The sequence below is a fragment of the Poecilia reticulata genome, linkage group LG3, assembly GCF_000633615.1.
Source record: "Poecilia reticulata strain Guanapo linkage group LG3, Guppy_female_1.0+MT, whole genome shotgun sequence".
Taxonomy (NCBI): domain Eukaryota; kingdom Metazoa; phylum Chordata; class Actinopteri; order Cyprinodontiformes; family Poeciliidae; genus Poecilia; species Poecilia reticulata.
The window spans coordinates 6,280,102-6,298,756 of record NC_024333.1 but is presented as its reverse complement, the minus strand read 5'-3'; the positions used below and the strand labels follow the sequence as shown (position 1 = coordinate 6,298,756).

Below are 18,655 nucleotides of genomic sequence, written 5' to 3'. Positions count from 1 at the left end.
CGATAATTCTTTAAGTCATTTTATAAATGCATGTAGGACCTATTCCTATTTATTCCAGTAATTGGCAATTACAGCTTCTATAAATGTTTCCTTTATACTTTAAAATCATATAAATAAATCATAAAGAATTTACAAAATAGATTTTAAACTTCCAGTAAAGGATTAGTACAGGAGAAAATTGGGTTTGCCAAACGCTTTCAAAATCTATGATGCTTATTTGATGTTGGCTGTGTCGATGAATGAGGAAAAAATATAAATTCTTAGTATGCTGTAGAGCATGACCATTGAATAATTACCCAACTCTAAAATATATAATTTTAACAACATATTTGTAATAGTGATATCTATTGAATTGTTTCTATTTTAAATTGCATTCCAGCAGCCATTTTATCCTTTATTCCTCTATTAAATTGTGGCACTTACGGATTTCCATATTGAAGAGACCCACGCGCAACGTAGTAGCACAGACGCCTTATGTCGTGAGTGTGTTTAGCACAGAGGTGGAAAAATTATCATTTGAGCCACAAGTTCTGGACATTTTGCTAATGTTCATTTTGTCCGTCAACTCCTCTGCATAGCGAAGTATGCTAGAGTTCAGAGAGTGCACTGCAGTCAAGGTCCGGTCGATTTGCAGTGGTAAAGCCTTCCGAGGGCGAAAACAATAATATGACACTGAATCGTGGGATAACTCATGGTGATCGCAAGGAAATAGAATTTACATCACACAGAGTACATGAACAATATTCCTTAAAAAAGAGAAGAAAACAAGCTACACTGGTTAATCAGTACAGCATCCTCCGTGTCCGAGGATTAGCGGCGGGATTTAGTGACAGCACATGGCCCCAACAGCTGATCGGGTTCACATTACGCAATGTCAATCTTGAGCTGAGAGAGGCGCGCGAGTCATACGAGCAACCCGAGCGGAACGGGAGCGCGCGTGGTGTCTCCGCCGCATATGACGTAGAATATTTTGTACAGGAGCGAGCCTTTTAGCAGCCCTGTGTTGGTGTTGGAGAGAGAGAGAGGGGTAAAAAAAAAAAAAAGTCAGTGCAGCTAATTTCACTATTATTTGTGAACCTAGTGGGCAGTGCCTTGGTCGAGTTGAAGGCTGCTTTAAACATGTCGGAGGACAACGACGAAACCCAGACCGCAGAGGAGACACCGGTGGAGGAGACGGTAAGCATAGATCGGTGTTAGCAGAAAGCTTTAGCCGTTGACTTTTTTACAGCCAGAGCTGCCTTCTGACGTTTAGCTGCTTTCTACCCGCGCTTGTCATTGTTGACACTTCCTTCAAAGCTAACAGCTAATCCTCCAGGGATTCATTTACATTACCACGCTTCCAGCTATTTTACTGCACAGTGCTCCGTCTTTAGCACGTCTCTGAAATGAATGTTCCCGTCTGTGTGGTTGTCACGAATGTCAGAGCGTAAGCTAGCGTTAGCTGCTAGCCCTCAGAACATTCTCATACAGTCAAACCAGCCGCTAACGTTAGCTTAGCTTAAACCCAGCCTAGCACCTATTTCTCTGCTGTTCAGTTTTCTGAAACGTAGTTGTCTGTCCCTGTGTTACACACCTGTTCTACGTAACCTTGACCAGAACTGTTATTACAGTCCGCGTGAGCAGTTTAGTGGGTGGTTTATTTGTCACGAGGAAAGCACTAGAAATTTCTGATGCATCGATGTTAATTCGGTTAATCTGATTCGGTTTACATCGTGTTTTTTAACAAATAAGATCACAGGATTAATCCTTCTTTTAGCAGAGGAATGCACTGCTTAAATTAATTTGTTACTAAGTTATATGTCAGTAAAAATGTTACGACTTGTCAAAAACTGTTTTAACCGGATCGAAAAGCCATAAGTGTCAAGTGATACAGGGATAATGTATGTAGCTTGAAAATTAACCAAGTTGTCAGCATTGCAAAATCCAGAACTCTGTTTTGATTTTAAATATCTAATTTTACCCCCAAAACATTTGAAATGTTCACCAAAAGCAAAACATTATTTACTAAATTTTTACATTTTAGTTTAGACATTGCCATGAAAGTTTTTACTTTTATATTAATTGTTATTCAGCCAAAAAGTCAAGTTTGTAACTACCTTGTACAACAGCAGAGTTCTTTGTGGACCTATATTTTTGCATTTTTTAAATGATTTTAATCTTCAAGTTATCACAATAAAGTGAAAGTTTATGTCAACACTTATAGGGTTGGACCATAAATCAAGTTTAATAACTGAAATTATGATTTTTGAAGATTGAATTTTTGGAAAATGTGGATTCCCCCCCACCTGTACAATCCTTGGGTTTAGTTCAGAATAATGTCAGCTCGCCCAACGCCCAGCGTCTTGTTTGACAAGTCTGTTTTACAGGTTCTATTAATGTTGAATTCAAGTCACATCCATAGGTCATACTAAGATTATTGCTATTTTTTTTTATGAAGATAAAGTTATAATGTTCCAAGAATGCAGTTGTTATACGAAAATAAAGTCATAATATCAGACTTTATTTCTTTTAAATCTTAAGATTTTCTCTTAATCTTAAGACGTTCTTCTCATAGGAGGAGATGATTGAAATAAGCACAACTTTTTGAAAATATTTTCGTATTTGTAATTTCTCTCTTTTTTTTAAAAAACAAAACAAAGTAGGAAATAAAAACTATTAAAATCAGATTTGATATAAAAACAAATCAGATATTTTATTTTATGCCATATCACCCAGAGTAAAAACACAAACATTTTGTGTTGTGGAGAAGAAAAACCTGAAATAATGTTTTTCTTCTGTTCACTGTATGTGTTCTGTTGCTGATGTTGTTTTGAAAAAGCTAAAAATATCTTTGAAAATACATCGAAATCAATGAAAAATAGAAGTTACGGCCATTAAAAATTTGAATTTTTGGGGTTTAAAGTAAAATGTGAAAGTTGTGACACAAGCAGAAATTTAACAACCGCTACATTTCTGCTGTTGTTTTAAGTATTGACATTAAATATTTATTTCAATTGTTATCTAATAATTAATTGTTGATTAATACTTAGAAGACACTAATGGACTTTTTGAAGTGCCGCTTTCAGCCAAAAGGTCATGTTAGCTACTGTGGAAAATAATACACTCACAATAATAATAATAATAATGAATAGAAAACTTTGTGGCATAAAATGAACAGTCTGCTTGAATTCATTTCCAAGGCACACATAACGATTACATTCTGAAATAAACATTTAAAACGTAAAAAAATAACTTATTACTAGAGATGTGCCAATCAGGTTTTTTTCTGCCGATACCGATTCCGATCACCCATGAGGGCCGATCACAGATACCGATCACATAATAATTATTTTTTTAATCAAAAGCACTACCGGTTACATTATGTGTAAAAAGGAACCATAAATTCACCTTAATTTAGAGAAAAAATTGTTTTTAATAACTTTCCAAGAAAAAAACGGGCATTGTGCAAATTGTACTGCTATCGGTAATACTATTAATACTATCTTTAACAGACTGAAAACATATGAAGCCTCTGAAGAGGCTAAATAATGCAAAAAGTCAAAATAAAACCTCTCAACATTGCCAAAAAATTCAAGTATAAAACTTAACATTCAAAGGCAAATACAGGATCCATTACAATAAACGATCCTGAGTTACTGAATGAAAACTTCCTGATAGCATGGCGGCTAGCTGATTACTGCTAGTTCTGATTGGCTGTTTCTGACTGAGCGGAGTAATTATGCAGAATAGGGAGGAGATCGATTATTTTTTTTAGAGATTATCTGTCTCATGTTAGGACAGGGAAAGTTTTAATATGTAAAATTTATTTTTTTAGGTTAGATGCTGCAGCTTTAAACAGAGGTTCGGTGTGAGAGTCACTACTAGGTGGAGCAGAAGCGGCTCCGTCTGTGAAATATTACTACCTGTAGCGCGTAGCAGTTCAACAGCAAGAGCAGAACCAGCGTCCTACATCGCAGCCTGAAGACTTAAATAATTTTGCGGGTTATTTGTTTAGCTTTCTGACCGTCATGCTAATCCGGCTGAGTGTTTGTAGCTGTGCGCTGCTTTACCTGTTATCTGATCCTCCGTATGTCTTTTTTACTGCAGTGAGCCTGGATATAGCCAAACTCCGTCAAGTATGGCATTGTTTTTATGTTGTATTAGCTTCATTGTGTTGATGCATTTTGACGTGCTTCACCCCACGTGCTTCAATTTTCCGCCGCAACACGCAAACGTCCCCATTCACTCAGTGCGTTATAGTTCCACATCGCTTAGGATTTGTTGCTGCGCGTTTGCGCAGTGTGAAGGAAAGAGGAGACCAGCTGCACAGGCAGGCTGCGAAATGACAAGCAGGTGATCGGTTTGTGTGATCGGCGATCACCGATCATACACTTTTTCACGGAAATCGGCCGATTATGATCGGTGGCCGATCGATCGGCACACCTCTACTTATTACTATGGTTGCTTGTTATTTTTTTAACTGGTATGTTAAAAAATACAGATATAAGTAAAACTGGACCGATATTAATAAGCTTATGTTTTATTCCATCCTGTTGCCGTTATTTATGGGTGCCGTTTATAAAGAAATATCCTATTCATCTTCAGATAAATTAAGTCAAAGTTGTGTCTTTGTGCCCCAAATATTTCTAGCAGGAAGTAACTAATTTATTGGGAACTGAATACTATTGAAACAAAAACAAGAGTCCCTTTGTCTTAGATCACCTTCTCTCACTCTTTCCTAGGTACGCTCTTTATTTCATAAAGTTGATTAAAAACAAGACGTAGCTCTGCCTCAATGAGCCATAGCATCTTGAATACCATTAAAAATGACCTTGTGTTTCTGCTGGTTTTCAGGAGTCACAAGACAAGGTGATCAGTCCAGAGAAGGCAGAAGAAGCTAAGCTGAAGGCCAGGTACCCAAATCTGGGGCATAAACCCGGAGGTTCTGACTTGCTTCGCAAACGCTTGCAGAAGGGGGTGAGTCAGTTTTTTGGGTTTTTTTAGATATTACTGTGAAACATCCAGGATTCACTTGGTGATGGTTCTTAATTCTCACTTTTTAAATTTGAGATTATCAGATCAGAATTATGTGGTTGGTCCTTGATGTCAGGGTTTTGTAAAACTTTGACCAAAGATATACAATGAATTTGAAAGTTATGGATCTGGCTATAGTCCTTGTTGCTGCTGAGTAGAATGCTTGTTGGGAAAGATGAAATTAAAAGCTTGACATCAGCATGATGATGGAGGACATGCATTATGGATGGAGGTGAAAAAGTTCATAATATGTCCCGTGTCGACTCCATTTACTAGTAAGGCAGTAGATAGGTCTGGGTTTTATTAAGGTGTGTCAATATAAATGCATGCCACATTTTTAAGATTATTTGTAGAAAAAAAATAGATAATATCAATTATTCGTTTTTCCTTCTTCTCCTGCTTTGGTTTGTCACATAAATCTCCAGTTAGACAGTTAGCCATTCAATAAATTACAACATTATTGAAATGTAAGTTTCATTCCAGGAACTTTATGACTAAGTGAGACACATTATATGAATTACTTGCACACAGACTGGGGTTTTCCATGCTTTATCACTGTTAATCTTGACAATTTTTCCCTTGCAGTTAATGAAAACATAATGTTTAAAATTAAAATATTACATCAGACCAATATATAAAAAAATCAGGGTTTCCCTCAGCCTGGCGGCCCACCAGGCTAAGCATTGCTTATTTTTTAAGTCTTTCTAAGTCTTTTACAAGTTTTCTGGGGGAAACCTTGGAAATTATAATTCAGGAATGTGGGTTAATCGAAAAGTATGTTTAAATTTCCAAAGGTACATATAACCTTACAATGAGCAGAAAGCATGTTCTAATTTATTGTTCTCATAGTTCCTGTAGTTATAAAATGTTTGCCATCGTTTCTTCGAAGTATTATCCACTCTTGAATTTTCTTTCTCTGCAGCAAAAATACTTTGACTCTGGCGATTACAACATGGCTAAAGCGAAGATCAAGAACAAGCAGCTGCCAACAGCTGCACCGGAGAAGACAGAGATCACAGGGGACCACATCCCCACCCCCCAGGACCTGCCCCAAAGGAAACCCTCTCTGGTGGCCAGCAAGCTGGCCGGCTGATCCACATGTGTCCTTACGCCCTCCCCCCTCCCTCACTCTCCATAACCCTGCTCCACCCGAGCCTCAGAGCTGTAACATTACCCACTCATGCACCCCGACCCTCTTTCCACTTCACACCAGCCTGGACAAACCCAAACAGAACCAAGCGGTCAGCGAAGTGGCCGGCTGATGGCTTCTTATCGTTTTTCATTTCAGCCATTTCTGGTCCAGTCCCTTCTGTTTCCCCTTTTTCTTCCCTCCCCCTCTTATATTTTCAGTCTACTTCATGTAAGATACAGAGAGAGCGTGTTGAATGGTCTGTGGCGTCCCTTTGTACAGTAGGACTACTGGGTTAGGACGGGCGAGCCACAGAAGCTGCAACACGCATATCTGGAATGCTTTAGCGTAAAGTTCAGGGTTCCTCAAATGAAGATGATTTATGCCTGTAGCTGTACGCCTGTATATATTTGTCCATGTTTGGCACAGGGAGAGGAGACGAAATCGGCCCGTTCAGAACATTTTACATCCGATCGGCGAATTTTTCCATTTGTACGTTTGCGGGACGAAACCCTCCAACCCGGAGGAAAATCTTTGTTTAGACGTTTTACTTCCTTATTCGAGGACGTGTTTGGACGAGAAGGTCACACGGAAGCGCATGCATGGGATCCCTTAACGCAAACTTCACCGCTTTCCCCACTTGGTTTTATTCTAAGAAAGGGCAGGCGTCGAGGCAGACGATGCGGTGTACAGACGCGCTCGGTGATTCGTTCAGGACGATACAAGGAGATGTGTTCGCTTCAAGACTGGAGGAAGAACTTGTTGGGGTTTGGCTTGTATTTGTCAGGTGCAGCTGTGTTCCTGCTGAAGGTTACAGTTGTCATGAATGAATCATTGTGCTTAAAGAAGGGGAGGTGGATGGGTGTGTGATACATTAAAGATAAAACCCTGTAACTATGTGGGCAACCAGTCTGTCTATAGATATATATAATATATAAAAAAGTGTCCTGGGAATACATAATGTAATAAGTTAGGCAGGGTAATTATAGGTTGCAGTTTTATCTTCAAAATGTTCTCATCCCTATGTTGTGCTTTTTGAAGCGTGATCACTGATCAGGGATGCTAGCGTGACATCTGTGTGAGCTCTGCATGTATAATATGGCTGCCCTGCTGTCACAATGTGCCATTTTGTTTTTGTAAATAAAGTAGTTTTGCACAAATGTTTCTTTGTGTTCTGTATTTTTGTCTTTTGCTTGCAAAAAAAAAAGTTTCAAAGGGATGAATAGAATAAGTTGAAGGGTTAAAAATGCGACTGACTTTTTTTGTTATTATAAAATGCAGGTAAAGCAGAGTTTGAAATTTTCTTACTTTTCAAGCTTGAGTTTAGGGATGCGTCACAGAAAAGTTATGTTTCAGCAATGCTGTTCAAAAAGTGAAATGTATTGATTAATTAGCAATATATTTCAGTCTCGTTTATTTTTTAATTATAATAGCTTAAAACTAATGATAAGCCGCTATTAATTTTCTCTCAAAAATTCTTTTTTTTTTTTTGTTTTTTTAAACGAAAATATTATTCGATGACCCACATGCTGCTGTTGAACCATAAAAAATTAAACACTGACCGACGTATGTGACATGTATGATTTTGGTGATGGCACTCATCAAAATGTGATGTTTATTCATTTGTTGACAAAATACAAATAACTGTATTTTTGTGTTTTTATTATGTTTGAACTTTGAACTGCCTTGCTGCTGAAATGTGCTGTGCAAAAGACTTGATTGAAAATAAATTTTACTTTCTGATATAACTTCTGGGAGACATGAGAGAGGGATATTCTGTGATGCCGAAGCTTGGAAGTTGCAGCTCTGAGGAGGAGCTTTGTCTGGAAGGCGGGGGTAGGGCCAACCAGGTGTTTTCGACAGCTGAATGTCGAAAACACCTGGTTGCCATGGAGATTAAAGGATTTCTCAACCATGCATGAAAGAATTAAGGAAACACTCCAGGTATGTTTTTGATGAGGGAATAACATGATGTAAAGCTAAAAAAAATATTTATTTTTCATAACACTGCCCCTTTAGGTAGAAGATGTGCAGGGAAAAAACAACAGCCCAGGCTTAAACAGCTGCAAACCCACCTGGAGGAAGATTTAGTACAAGAGATCCACCTTGACCACTGACGCTATTGGGCTAAGAAGGATTTCATTTCAGTATGAATCAAATTTTTTGTTCAATTTTGAAAAAAATAAAAAATAAAAATCACAGCCAAGAGCAGTGGTCTCAAACTCCAATTCTGCAATTTTCTACGGAGCTTTAAGAATAGTGGAGCATCAAAATAACAGAACTTTTTAAGTTCTGCGACTTCTTTTGGGTTTGGAAAGCCACCTTTCTTTAAAAAAAACAATCAGAATGCGACCGTGAAAAGTGCCCTTCAACATAATTAAAACTTTTGCACCTCAATCCTAAAATTAACTCCTTTTTTGTTTGTGTACTTCTAAGTCTTGACCAGGGGGAGGCGCTGTTTTCCCACTCTTCGGCAGTTGTCTCCGTTTGGCTGAATCACTTCACCCATCATCATCATTCCCAGAATGCACAGTGAGACGCCGAAACACGACCAGCCTCAGGACGCGCTGCTTATCATGGCGATATAACATCTTTTCTTCTCCCTCGCCCCGAGACCTCCCGGCAGCAACTCAAAGATTTCTGCCTCCGCTTCATGAAAACACACGCTGAGCCCCGTGCAGAGCGGAGAGCCGCCGCCGCCGCCGGAGCTTCATTCCAGATTGGAGGAAGGACTTAGCGACCAGCGAGCGTCATGGCAGCGTCGGAGCTGTACACAAAGGTAAAACAAGTGCATATTTCTATCTGCTGTTTCGCAGACAACGGCGTTAGCTTGTGGGTTAATAATGTTTTAATGGGCCTCTTCTCGTTTGGAGGTATTTTCACTGTAAACAAGCTGACAATACTGAGCGTCATTGTAAACATAGAGTACCTTTTAAAATGAATGAAAACGCTCCTCAGAAGACATTTTTTTGTGTGTGTTGCGCGTGTGTGTTTGAAGGTTGCCGACTGGGGACACTGGTAATAAACAAACGATAGTTAGTGAGTCAGGCCACACACAAAAGGCACCTTTTACTCACCAACAAATCTTCGTATTTGACACTTTGCTTGAGCTGTTTTCATTAATTAGCTTCTCGGTATTTTCTGGCGGCTCCAAACTGGAGCGGGAATGATTCAAAGGCGGTGCCAGCCATCATGGAGGCCCTTCACTCTTATTTTCTCCCTGCTGTTAACAGATTAATATACATCACTGCCGTCGTATATCTTAGAAAAAAATGGCTAGTTGCTCAACCGTGCCAGTGTTTTGTGTTGGGGTGTGAGGTGAACCTTAGAGGGAGCTGGGTACCGCCGAGATGCTGCGTTGCCAAACCCTGCATCCATCCGGATGGTGTAGCATCCTTAGCATCCGGGGTGTTTAGACCAGATGAGGCCTCGGTAGAGCCATATGCTCACTGAGACTGCTGCTGATGCTGACCAGGCCTGTTTCAGATACAAGCAAGCAAGGTCATGTGGTCATGTGCTGCTGCTGATGGGGATGATGAGGATGAGGATTGCAGATGTAGTAGCAGAGATAAAGAAAGTGGTGTGTTTGTGTGAAGGAGGGGAAAGATGAGTCACCCCATCCCCCTTCTCTCTCTCTGTTTTGACAGCTGGAGTTTCCAGCTTGGATATTGGATATTTGGTGAAGAGAAATCGTGACAATGGCTGCTGAGATTTCTGCCAGACATTATCAAGTGGTGTATTTTTCGAAATGCTCTCCGGGAGTAAAACTACGTGGGGATGAGAGAGTACTTGTTTCTACTACTGCAGGAGCTCCCTAAAATACAAATATATGGAAGACGAGGAACTTGAGGAATATTTTGCATCATTTAAAAAGATGTTGAAGTTGAGATCAGATTTCCTGAATGTTTTCCTGAATTTTTCTTTTGTGATTGGTTTTACGTGCTTATTTTTCTGTCATATAATCGGTAAAGTTCTTTGACGATGAAGTCTATCCGTTTGAGTCTCACAAACCACTTCTCTGTTTTATGTTGCTAGATTTTCCTGAAATCTGGGCTGATATTAACAACCAACGGTTGTTTCTATTTGTTTTGGGCCTGCTAATCTAATATTTATTTATTTATTTATTGTATTTAACTGAAGTAGAGAAGCAGCGTCATGCGATGCGGTCAAAAGGATAGGGAAATATATTCATATAGTGTCGGTAGATATCAGTTAGAGATCATGACAACCATCTTACTATCGGATACTTGCAGCTCAGATTTTCTCTTCCGTGCATCCCTACTTTTATTCTCCTATCAATGCACCAATCTGTCCACAATGTGTGATTTCTACAATTTATAGATAATTTGACTTCCTCCAGTTATTCCTACGCAGAGACTGGATTTAAACGAGTCTGCTGCAACTGATTGACTTTTATTACAGGGAAGGGTTTAAGGGTTTTCTGCTTATGCTGCTGGTGGGAAGCCTAAACTTAGCCTCTACCTTAACAAGACCGCCTCTGATTTCAGCGCCACTAACTGTGACTTACCTTTTCAGCTGTGGAAAACACTCTCCTCTTTGTGCTTTCTGAGGCAGGCCTGTGTAGGAGCTCATTGAGGAGCATTAAAGAGCCCTTTTGAAAACGCTTGCACCCACAAACGCTCATCGTTAGACCCAGATCCAGTCTCGGGCTTAGGGTCTGTCTGATCTGTTAACTGGTGCGAAGGGAAGATGAGTCAGAGCTGGACGGTCTTTAAACTCGACTCAGCTTCTTTTCTTTTGGAGAACGAGTCAGGATCGAAAATAGAACCAGGCGCTGAGAGTAAAATGAAGCTGAGCTCTAAAATAAAAAGTAGAAATACCCAAAGAGGGAGGATGTTTTCATGGAAGTGCCCGAGAGCCTCCCCTTCAGAAGATGACTCAAAGAGGAAACTGTTTTTTCTTTTTCTTTTTATGGATTCTTAAAGCTCTGCATTGATTTATGAGCTTTAACTGTGGGAAGACTATTGCCTCAGCAAATTATTGTTTTGCTTTCTTACCAACTCAGCGTTGGAGGAGGGTTGTGAAAAAGATGCTGTGACAGTAAAACCAAATAATTGGTATATAGTACACTTGTCCAGTAACTCAACATGGAGGGCTAAGATGGCTAAGTAAAGTTTTAATAAACTTTAATATTAGTTTCAGCAATTGCAAAAGAAAAAAAATATAGAAAGTATGAAAAGAAGTATGAAAATCTTCTTGTGTCAGTCACCAGATTTTTTTTGGAGATGTGGAGTGTAAAGTCTGGAAGCACAAATAGTTTTTCAAATTCCCTATTTAGTTTTTTTCAGACCTGGAAAATGCTAAATGCTTTTCCAGAACTTTATTCATTTAAATAACCCTGGAATAAACATACCTGATGAGCTCTGGGTGCTTCAGCTATTCTCATAAAAAACAGAATCAGCTGAAGATGAGAAAACACCTGCTGTTACATCACTTGTTGGGATGATGCCAGACGCTCAGCATGTTTGGCCATTTTTGTTTTTCTTCTTTTAACCCATATACAGTGGTGATACTAAAACCGCTTTGTCATTGCTCGGCACCGGAACATAAAAAGGTCATCGAGAGGGAGAGCAAATCACACCCATGATTCTGCAGTTTTAAGGAGCAATCGATGGATGTAATGTCGACCGAATGGCAGCGACAGTAAAAGTAGTGGAGGGTTTGATCCTTGTGATTTGCAGCCGGCTTCATTTTCTGTTTTCTCTTCAGAAGTGGTGCCAAAACTGCAGCGTGTTTGACATTGTTGTGAGTGTCTGTTTTTTTTTATCGCCTAGAGAAAGATGATTAATCTGGGCATAGTGTAAATATAACTATGCAACGTGGCATATCATTCAAAATTAATTGTATTTCAGTGACTCTATGTAGGAAGGGAAACTCAAACACAGATGACATTATGGCTGAATCGATTGAAATACTCGTTAACTAGTTTAGTGGTTGACTAATCATTGAACATCATTAAATACATTCATATTTAAGATAAAAATAAAATCTCTGTTTATAAATATGTTCTACTCAGAACTCTTAAAGTCTCATATTTTTAAGTTGATCCAGTTAAATTCTGTTAAATTCTGTATATATATAAAATAATCTGAGATTAGGCACCTTTTGCTATGTTAATCATAAAAAAAAAAAAAAACGTCAATAGATTATTCCTACACTGTATTGATGTTGGGTCAGGCAAAACGGACTGAGCTTTTCAGATGTTGATGTTAAAAGTATTTTATCTTTTTAGCTGCGGATGTATCCTTTGCTACAAATGATCTAGTGTACACTAAGGGAACGCCGTGTCACTGCATTTTAGACAAAAAAAAAAGGTTCTTATTTTAAAAAATTAATTAAATTATTTATTTTGCACCTTCTGATATTATTGTATTAAAAAGGATTAAGTAGTAGGTGAAAAAAATGCAGATGTGCCATTTTTAGAAAATCCGATTAATCGTTGGAATGATCGATTAATCAATTGGTAAAATAATCTAAGATGCAGCCCCAGATAACATCCAGACCGGAATATACTTCAGATGTGTTTTCCTCATTTAGAGAATAACAAAGTGAAATGTAATGAGAACCTACATTTCACTTTGTTAGCATATTTAGAATATTATCTGGCATCTGTGAAACCTTTCCGCTTAAAAAGATAACCATGTACATTATATGAGATTAGTTAGAGCTGTTTTTGCATGAATTACTGCATCAATGCAGCATGACCTGTTTGCTTTGATGACTACACTTTTTTTTTTGATCTTGTTTAATATTGTACACATAATTACAACATTGTAAAATTACAAGAAATAAAGCTTGAAATATTTCACGCTTTACATGGAATTAATCAATTTAATATTTCAACTTCACTTTCTGAAATAAGCGATGAGAGATACGTAACTTTTTACAATATTGTAATTTTTCAAGATGTACCTGTGCACTTTCAAAAAGCATCATAAGACTGATAAAAAAAAAATCATAATTTTGTTCCACTAAAAGTTTGTAAAGTAGCTTCAGAAGAAGAAAGACACATTTAGTCCTTTATGTTGGACTTCTATTCTATTTTTTATTTTGTAATGTTTTGATTCTGCAGCCATGTTCATCACATCTCTGTGAGCACTGCTGTTGTCTTCATTCGGCTCCCGGCTCATGTGATCGACGAAGGAAGCCGGGATGTTTGTTGACAGGCAGACGGGACGGCCAGTCATGTGTTGCAGGAACCGTAGGGTACATCCATGAACCGCTGCTTGTGTCTGCAGACACAATGGGACGCTTCTGCTCCAGAGCTCAGCACTGCATCGCTTAAAGTCGGTTCTTTTTTTTTTTTTCTTACACTCCACACGTGTGGCTGGGAGCAGAAGGAAAACTAACCGGATGCATAGGATGAGTTAGAAGTTGGCTCTGCTGACAAGATGAACCGGGAGCTGGAGTATATGTTCGTTCAAGTAAGTTTTAGCTTGTTTTGTTGTTGCTTGTTTTCTTTTAATGTGTCGAGTTATGAAAATTATCAGACTTTAGTCAGAGAAACGTTCATGTTTGGTTTTGGATGTGGTTCGGTTTCACAGGTAGCTATTTGTCGAGTGTTTTGGACACGGTTCTGTCCTGGTGGTGAATTTGGTACCACCTCTGTAAATGGAGCGCATGGAGTCACTTTAATTACTCCAGTCAGGAGGACTGGATTCCAGGTTCCAGCCTCTGAAAACCGAATCAGTTGGTGAAATTGGTGAAATGAAATCACTTTTTTGTGTTTTGTTTGTGCATCCTTAGCTTTAGTGGCCAGTAAACTCTGACTTTGTGCTTCCATCCCATTCCCCTGGCCTTCTGTAGACCATCAAAAACGGACAGCGTGGCGCTTAGAGTCAAGGCAGGCCAACCTAATGTGATTAGTGGCAGGGCAGCATCACGATTTCTCAGTGAAAGAGACCTGGCAGGTTCTGGGTCTCGGCGTTCTCCTTAGGAAACTCTGGTCTCAAGACCCGTTCGTTTCATAACCGTCCACGCAAAGCGAAGCCTCTGAACCCCGACATCATGCAGCGTCAGCCCAGCTGAGCAGAAAAACAGCAGATCCTCACATGAGGGGCATCATGTGACGAGGCCTCTGCAGTCTGGGACTCTGTTGACGGCTTTGCAGAGAGTATCCGGGCCAAGCCACGGTTCCTGCAGCTCCGCTTCTGTCTGGACGGCTCCCTCCGGCCCTCCTCATTGCAACCCGTCTTAAGGTTTTAATCTTCTTCCACTTGATTCACTTTTGTCCAAATTCCTCTCATTCCGATCTGCAGAGTTGTCAGAACAACATCGTTTCAGGCTCTGAGTGGTTTTGAGCTTTAGTTTGATGAAGCATGGCCAAACTTATTGTTCTTGTGAGATTTCAGTGGTGGCTTGGATGAAGGAGCCTGTTACAGTCAAACTGGTAATCAATCTATCAATCAGGTTTATTTTGTATTGCACATTTCAGCAACATGGAAGTTCAAAGTGCTTTACGTCATGAAAGGAAAAACATCAAACACATCCTGTAGTGAATAGTTGTGAAAACCAATAGCAGACATTACCTTTTGTCAAGTGAAATTATTGTTGTTCCATTTATTATGGTTCAAAAGCAACTCTAAACAAGTTAGCTTTTAGTCTTGACTTAAAGGAAATCAATGTTTCGGCTGTTTCGCAGTTTTCTGGAAGTTTGTTCCAGATCTGAGTTGCATAGAAGCTGAATGCTTGCCTGTCAGTTTTATTTATTTATTTGCATCTTCTTAAAGAGATGGCCCTTATAATTTGACATATCCTACACAAATGGTGGGATATTGTTATGAAATATTTTCCCTAGAAATGTTGCAAATTTTTAAATTTAAACTGAAAACAATTTCCATGTTCAGAATTTATCGTCTTCATATTTTAGTATCAGGAAAAGAAAAATACAAAAATCAGGTTTCATAGTTTTTTTTAGAGACTTAAGGGAAAATCTTTCTCTACCAAGCTGAAAATATAATACTCCCTGTTGTGAAATCATAAATAAACTGCAATTAATCACATCATCTACGGGAAGCTGAGCTCTGTTTTACTCAGGACCGACCAAGGCCAGACTTGAACCCAAGACACCACTTGAATAGAACCCGTCTGACAACATGAAGTAGGGTAAGAGATCTCAAAAAGTGACACTTTGTGCCCCTATCTGACCAAATCCACCTACAGATGAGAAGCGATGCCATCTATCACCGTGGGAAGAGTTACGAAGCAAATCCTTTGGATCCAGGTCACTCCAACATGGAGAGAAAAGTAACAGAACAATGGTCAACCTCCCCCTAAGTGGCTAGGTGGCGCTCTACTGGAGATGCCAGATGAAGCTCTGGAAGCTCTACAACACCACTGTCCCTCCCCTACATGTTGCTGCTTACAGTCAGGTGGCTAAATTACAGTCAGAGGAAGAAAGAGGTAATATTCTACCAGAGAAGCACTTAAAAATGTTATACGTAGCATTATTATAGCTTTAACAAGCAGTAGCTTGGATTATTTTAGAAGAATGATGATGGTACCGATGCCGTGGAGGTGACGTGTTTGGCTCGAAGTTATTACACCATGTGGCGACGGCTGTGCCAGAGGAGCTTCAGTTCAAGAGCGAAAGCTCCAGGCTAAGTCTTTCTAATCTGCTCTTGACTCTGAGCAGATCTGCTAACGCTCCTCTGGGAAACCCCGCCCCTTTTGGACCCAGAAGTACAACACCAGTACATGAAGACACACGCACGCACGCACACACACACACACACACACACACACACGTTCGGGTTCAGCATAGCTAACGGTGCTAATGTATACACCTGGGATCTAAATTTACAGACTGTTTTATAACCCTAGACCAACATTGTGAAAGTATATAAACTGAAAAGTGAATTTCAAAAGTTAATGAATTTACAGAGACATTTATAAAACTAAAGAATACACTGGGGTTGGTATGTTTGAGTAGATTAGGATACAGATAATCCGGCATAAGCACATCCACTTGTTTGTTTTTTGTCTTTAATTTTAATTTTTCAGACGTTTCAGTTCAAACTAGTCAAAAACAAAGCTTATATTGCTGTAAAGGAAGTGCTGATCATCTATTTCTGCAGCTAAACGGTGCTGTAGTTGCCCGTCATGCGATTAGCTGGTGTTAAACCCTAAATTAGCTTAATCACTCTCTAGTCCTTTATATCAGCTAAACCAGGATTAGCCGTGTATCTCTGAGGGCTACCTTTAAATGCTTCGTTCCGACCTGTTGACCTCTACTCTGCGCTGGCAGCACAGACCAACTCTTTCTAAGTAACTTTAATTTGTCCAATAAGGTAGTCTGTATATAAATATATCTTTAAAAATAATCCATTCTAATAAATAAAAAGGTGATTACAAAAATAAACATTACAAGAGTTTCAGAAAGAAACTACAAGAAAGTTGCTGCTATAAACTTATGAGAGGTTGCAGTATTTCTACTTTGAGATGCAGGAATCAGGATTTTCTTGGCCAAAACAGATTTCTGATTCACTTTGTGTGCTGACCTGTTGATATATGTTTTTTATTCAAGTCATAATATTATTTTTGTTTCTTTTCCAAGGACTGTAACAGGAAAAAAAAAGAGAAAAAATGTGCTGCAGTTCTTTGATAAAGCTTGTAGTTTTGAATCAAACACAAAACGAAGGCATGGAGGCTAAATATGCTACACTGTCACCTAATGAAATGACAGAGGAATGTCCTTTCTTTAGAATAAAAAAGAAATGTTGCTGGTGGATGCGTTTATTGACAGAAAGTAGTTGGAGCTCTTAGTTTTGACTATTGGACTTTTGGAGAATGAGTCAATTCCAGTCTCTGGCTCACAGCTTCCTGTAGGAGTATACCCCAAATATTTTACATCAGCAACGTTGAATTAAGTTGTGAAACTGTAATTCATCATCTGAAATATTAGAATGATAAAACTTGAACCCTCAATAGGAATTTTTTAAAACCATTTGAGAGAAATCTTTAGGGTTAGAGACTACAGCCAACCACGATTAGTTAAATTCAGCACATACTTGAGACGGCCTCTGAAAACGCTGGAATACCAAATCTACCTTACTGTACATTAATACGCTCAGGGAAACCAGCTTAGCGCTACCGTAGGGGCTAACATCCACCATCTTCCTGTTTTCCACTCTTTGGCGTTTAGCCAATCAGTGGCAACGAAAACAAATGGAGCTTCTGGATTCGCTGCTTTGCAAACGACCCCCAATAGCTATTCGAGTAGCGTCTTTTGAATATTTAAGGTATGCTCTATAAAAAACTGGCTGTGAATAGGTGTGTTTTCCATAAGTACTGAACTACAAATTGATGAGTTTCCACCGTATTTCTGTCGCAAAAGCTTCTGCACATTTGTTTCCATCTTTAAATACGTTTTAGTCCTTAGAGAAGAAAAATCAATCAAGGGTCAAAGGTCGAATGAGCAGATTAACCCTCAAAGAAAACTGGACATCAGTATCAGCCAGGAAGAGGCCGATCAATGCAAAGTTGTTGACGGAGTTGTAAACAAACGAATCAGAGTTATGTTTCCGGGCAGAAAATGCGATTAAACTATTTCCTGATTACTCCACCAACATTTTCTTTGCCATCAGTATGAACCGTCTGTGAGAACAAGTCCAAGCAGTGTGCTGCGCTATGTCTCCTTAAATGTTCAAAACTTTGTCAAAACTGGTGGCAAAGACTGCAGAGGAAGGCAGCTGGTTATGAATATCATATCCAGGCCCTGGAAAAATAGCGACGGCTCCATTCGTTTCCCATCAAAACATTTGTGACGCAAACGCAGATGGAAGTTTGTGTCTCACCGATTTCATGCCTCTTGTCCTTATTGTCATGCTGAAACTGTGCAGATGCCCCCCTCCTCATCCCTCCACACCCCTCCTCCTAAGTGCCGCATGCAGCATGTGTGGAAAGAGGCTTTTTCGGGTCACGTGACTTCTGATGTCACACATGCTCTGACGTCTTTGCTTCTTTATCATCTGCCGCCAGCGACACGCCAGCCTGAGCTTCGTTCACTCTCATCCTCCCGTCTATCAGAGTTTCTGTTCCCTCATTCGTCTAGGTTTTGTTTTCGTCTCTCTCTGTTTTTCCCACCTCACGTTTCCCTAAATGCGCCACAATGGTGCCGCTCAGGCTGGTGCCCTTGAAACATAAAAAACTTTTAGTATTCGTGCTTGTTTGTGTTTGGGTGTGCAGTCCCAACCTTCAGCTCTCCTTTCTTTTGAACCCAGGGGATTTAGTTGGTGTATAAATATGATTCACTGTGTCGCTTTCTCTTTCTTTTGTCTCCCACTTAACGCCTGTCTGCGGATCACACAAAAAGCAACGAAGTGAACGACTTCTTGACATATTTCGGCATTAACCGAAGCGACGTGTGAAGTGAGAGCATGCGGGTGTTTTTCTGTGCGAAGGTGATTATCGGGATCAGGAAGTGTGTTGATGTAGCACAGAGATGCCTCTGTGAGGTGCGATGCTGTTCAAAACTCCCTGCATCTATTTTTA

General features: G+C 39.4%; 2 protein-coding genes across 7 annotated transcripts in view; both read left to right on the top strand.

The window, feature by feature from the left end:
• Positions 1-910: 910 nt before the first annotated feature.
• On the top strand, positions 911-7,306 carry arpp19a (cAMP-regulated phosphoprotein 19a). Its single transcript, XM_008404769.2, has 3 exons — positions 911-1,176; positions 4,834-4,956; positions 5,936-7,306. The coding sequence occupies exons 1-3, from the start codon at positions 1,120-1,122 to the stop codon at positions 6,104-6,106; spliced, it is 351 nt and encodes a 116-aa protein (XP_008402991.1). The 5' UTR covers positions 911-1,119; the 3' UTR covers positions 6,107-7,306.
• Positions 7,307-8,646: 1,340 nt separating this feature from the next.
• Positions 8,647-18,655, top strand: part of myo5aa (myosin VAa) — a 56,471-nt gene continuing 46,462 nt past the window's right edge. For 2 of the 6 annotated variants that reach the window (XM_008404776.2, XM_017304009.1), the window contains exon 1: positions 13,466-13,587. In XM_008404776.2, the coding sequence (XP_008402998.1) occupies positions 13,555-13,587 (33 nt within the window). In that variant the 5' untranslated portion in view covers positions 13,466-13,554. Of the gene's footprint in view, positions 8,922-13,464; positions 13,588-18,655 lie in introns of those variants that run through there. The other 4 variants (XM_017304008.1, XM_008404775.2, XM_008404779.2 and 1 more) reach the window with 4 other exon arrangements.

Bases quoted from the DNA above. Each gene is read 5' to 3' on its own strand.
- arpp19a (XM_008404769.2), top strand. From the start codon at position 1,120: ATGTCGGAGGACAACGACGAAACCCAGACCGCAGAGGAGACACCGGTG. The intron at 1,177-4,833 runs GTAAGCATAGAT...GCTGGTTTTCAG, and splicing joins AGACACCGGTGGAGGAGACG to GAGTCACAAGACAAGGTGAT. The intron at 4,957-5,935 runs GTGAGTCAGTTT...CTTTCTCTGCAG, and splicing joins GCAAACGCTTGCAGAAGGGG to CAAAAATACTTTGACTCTGG.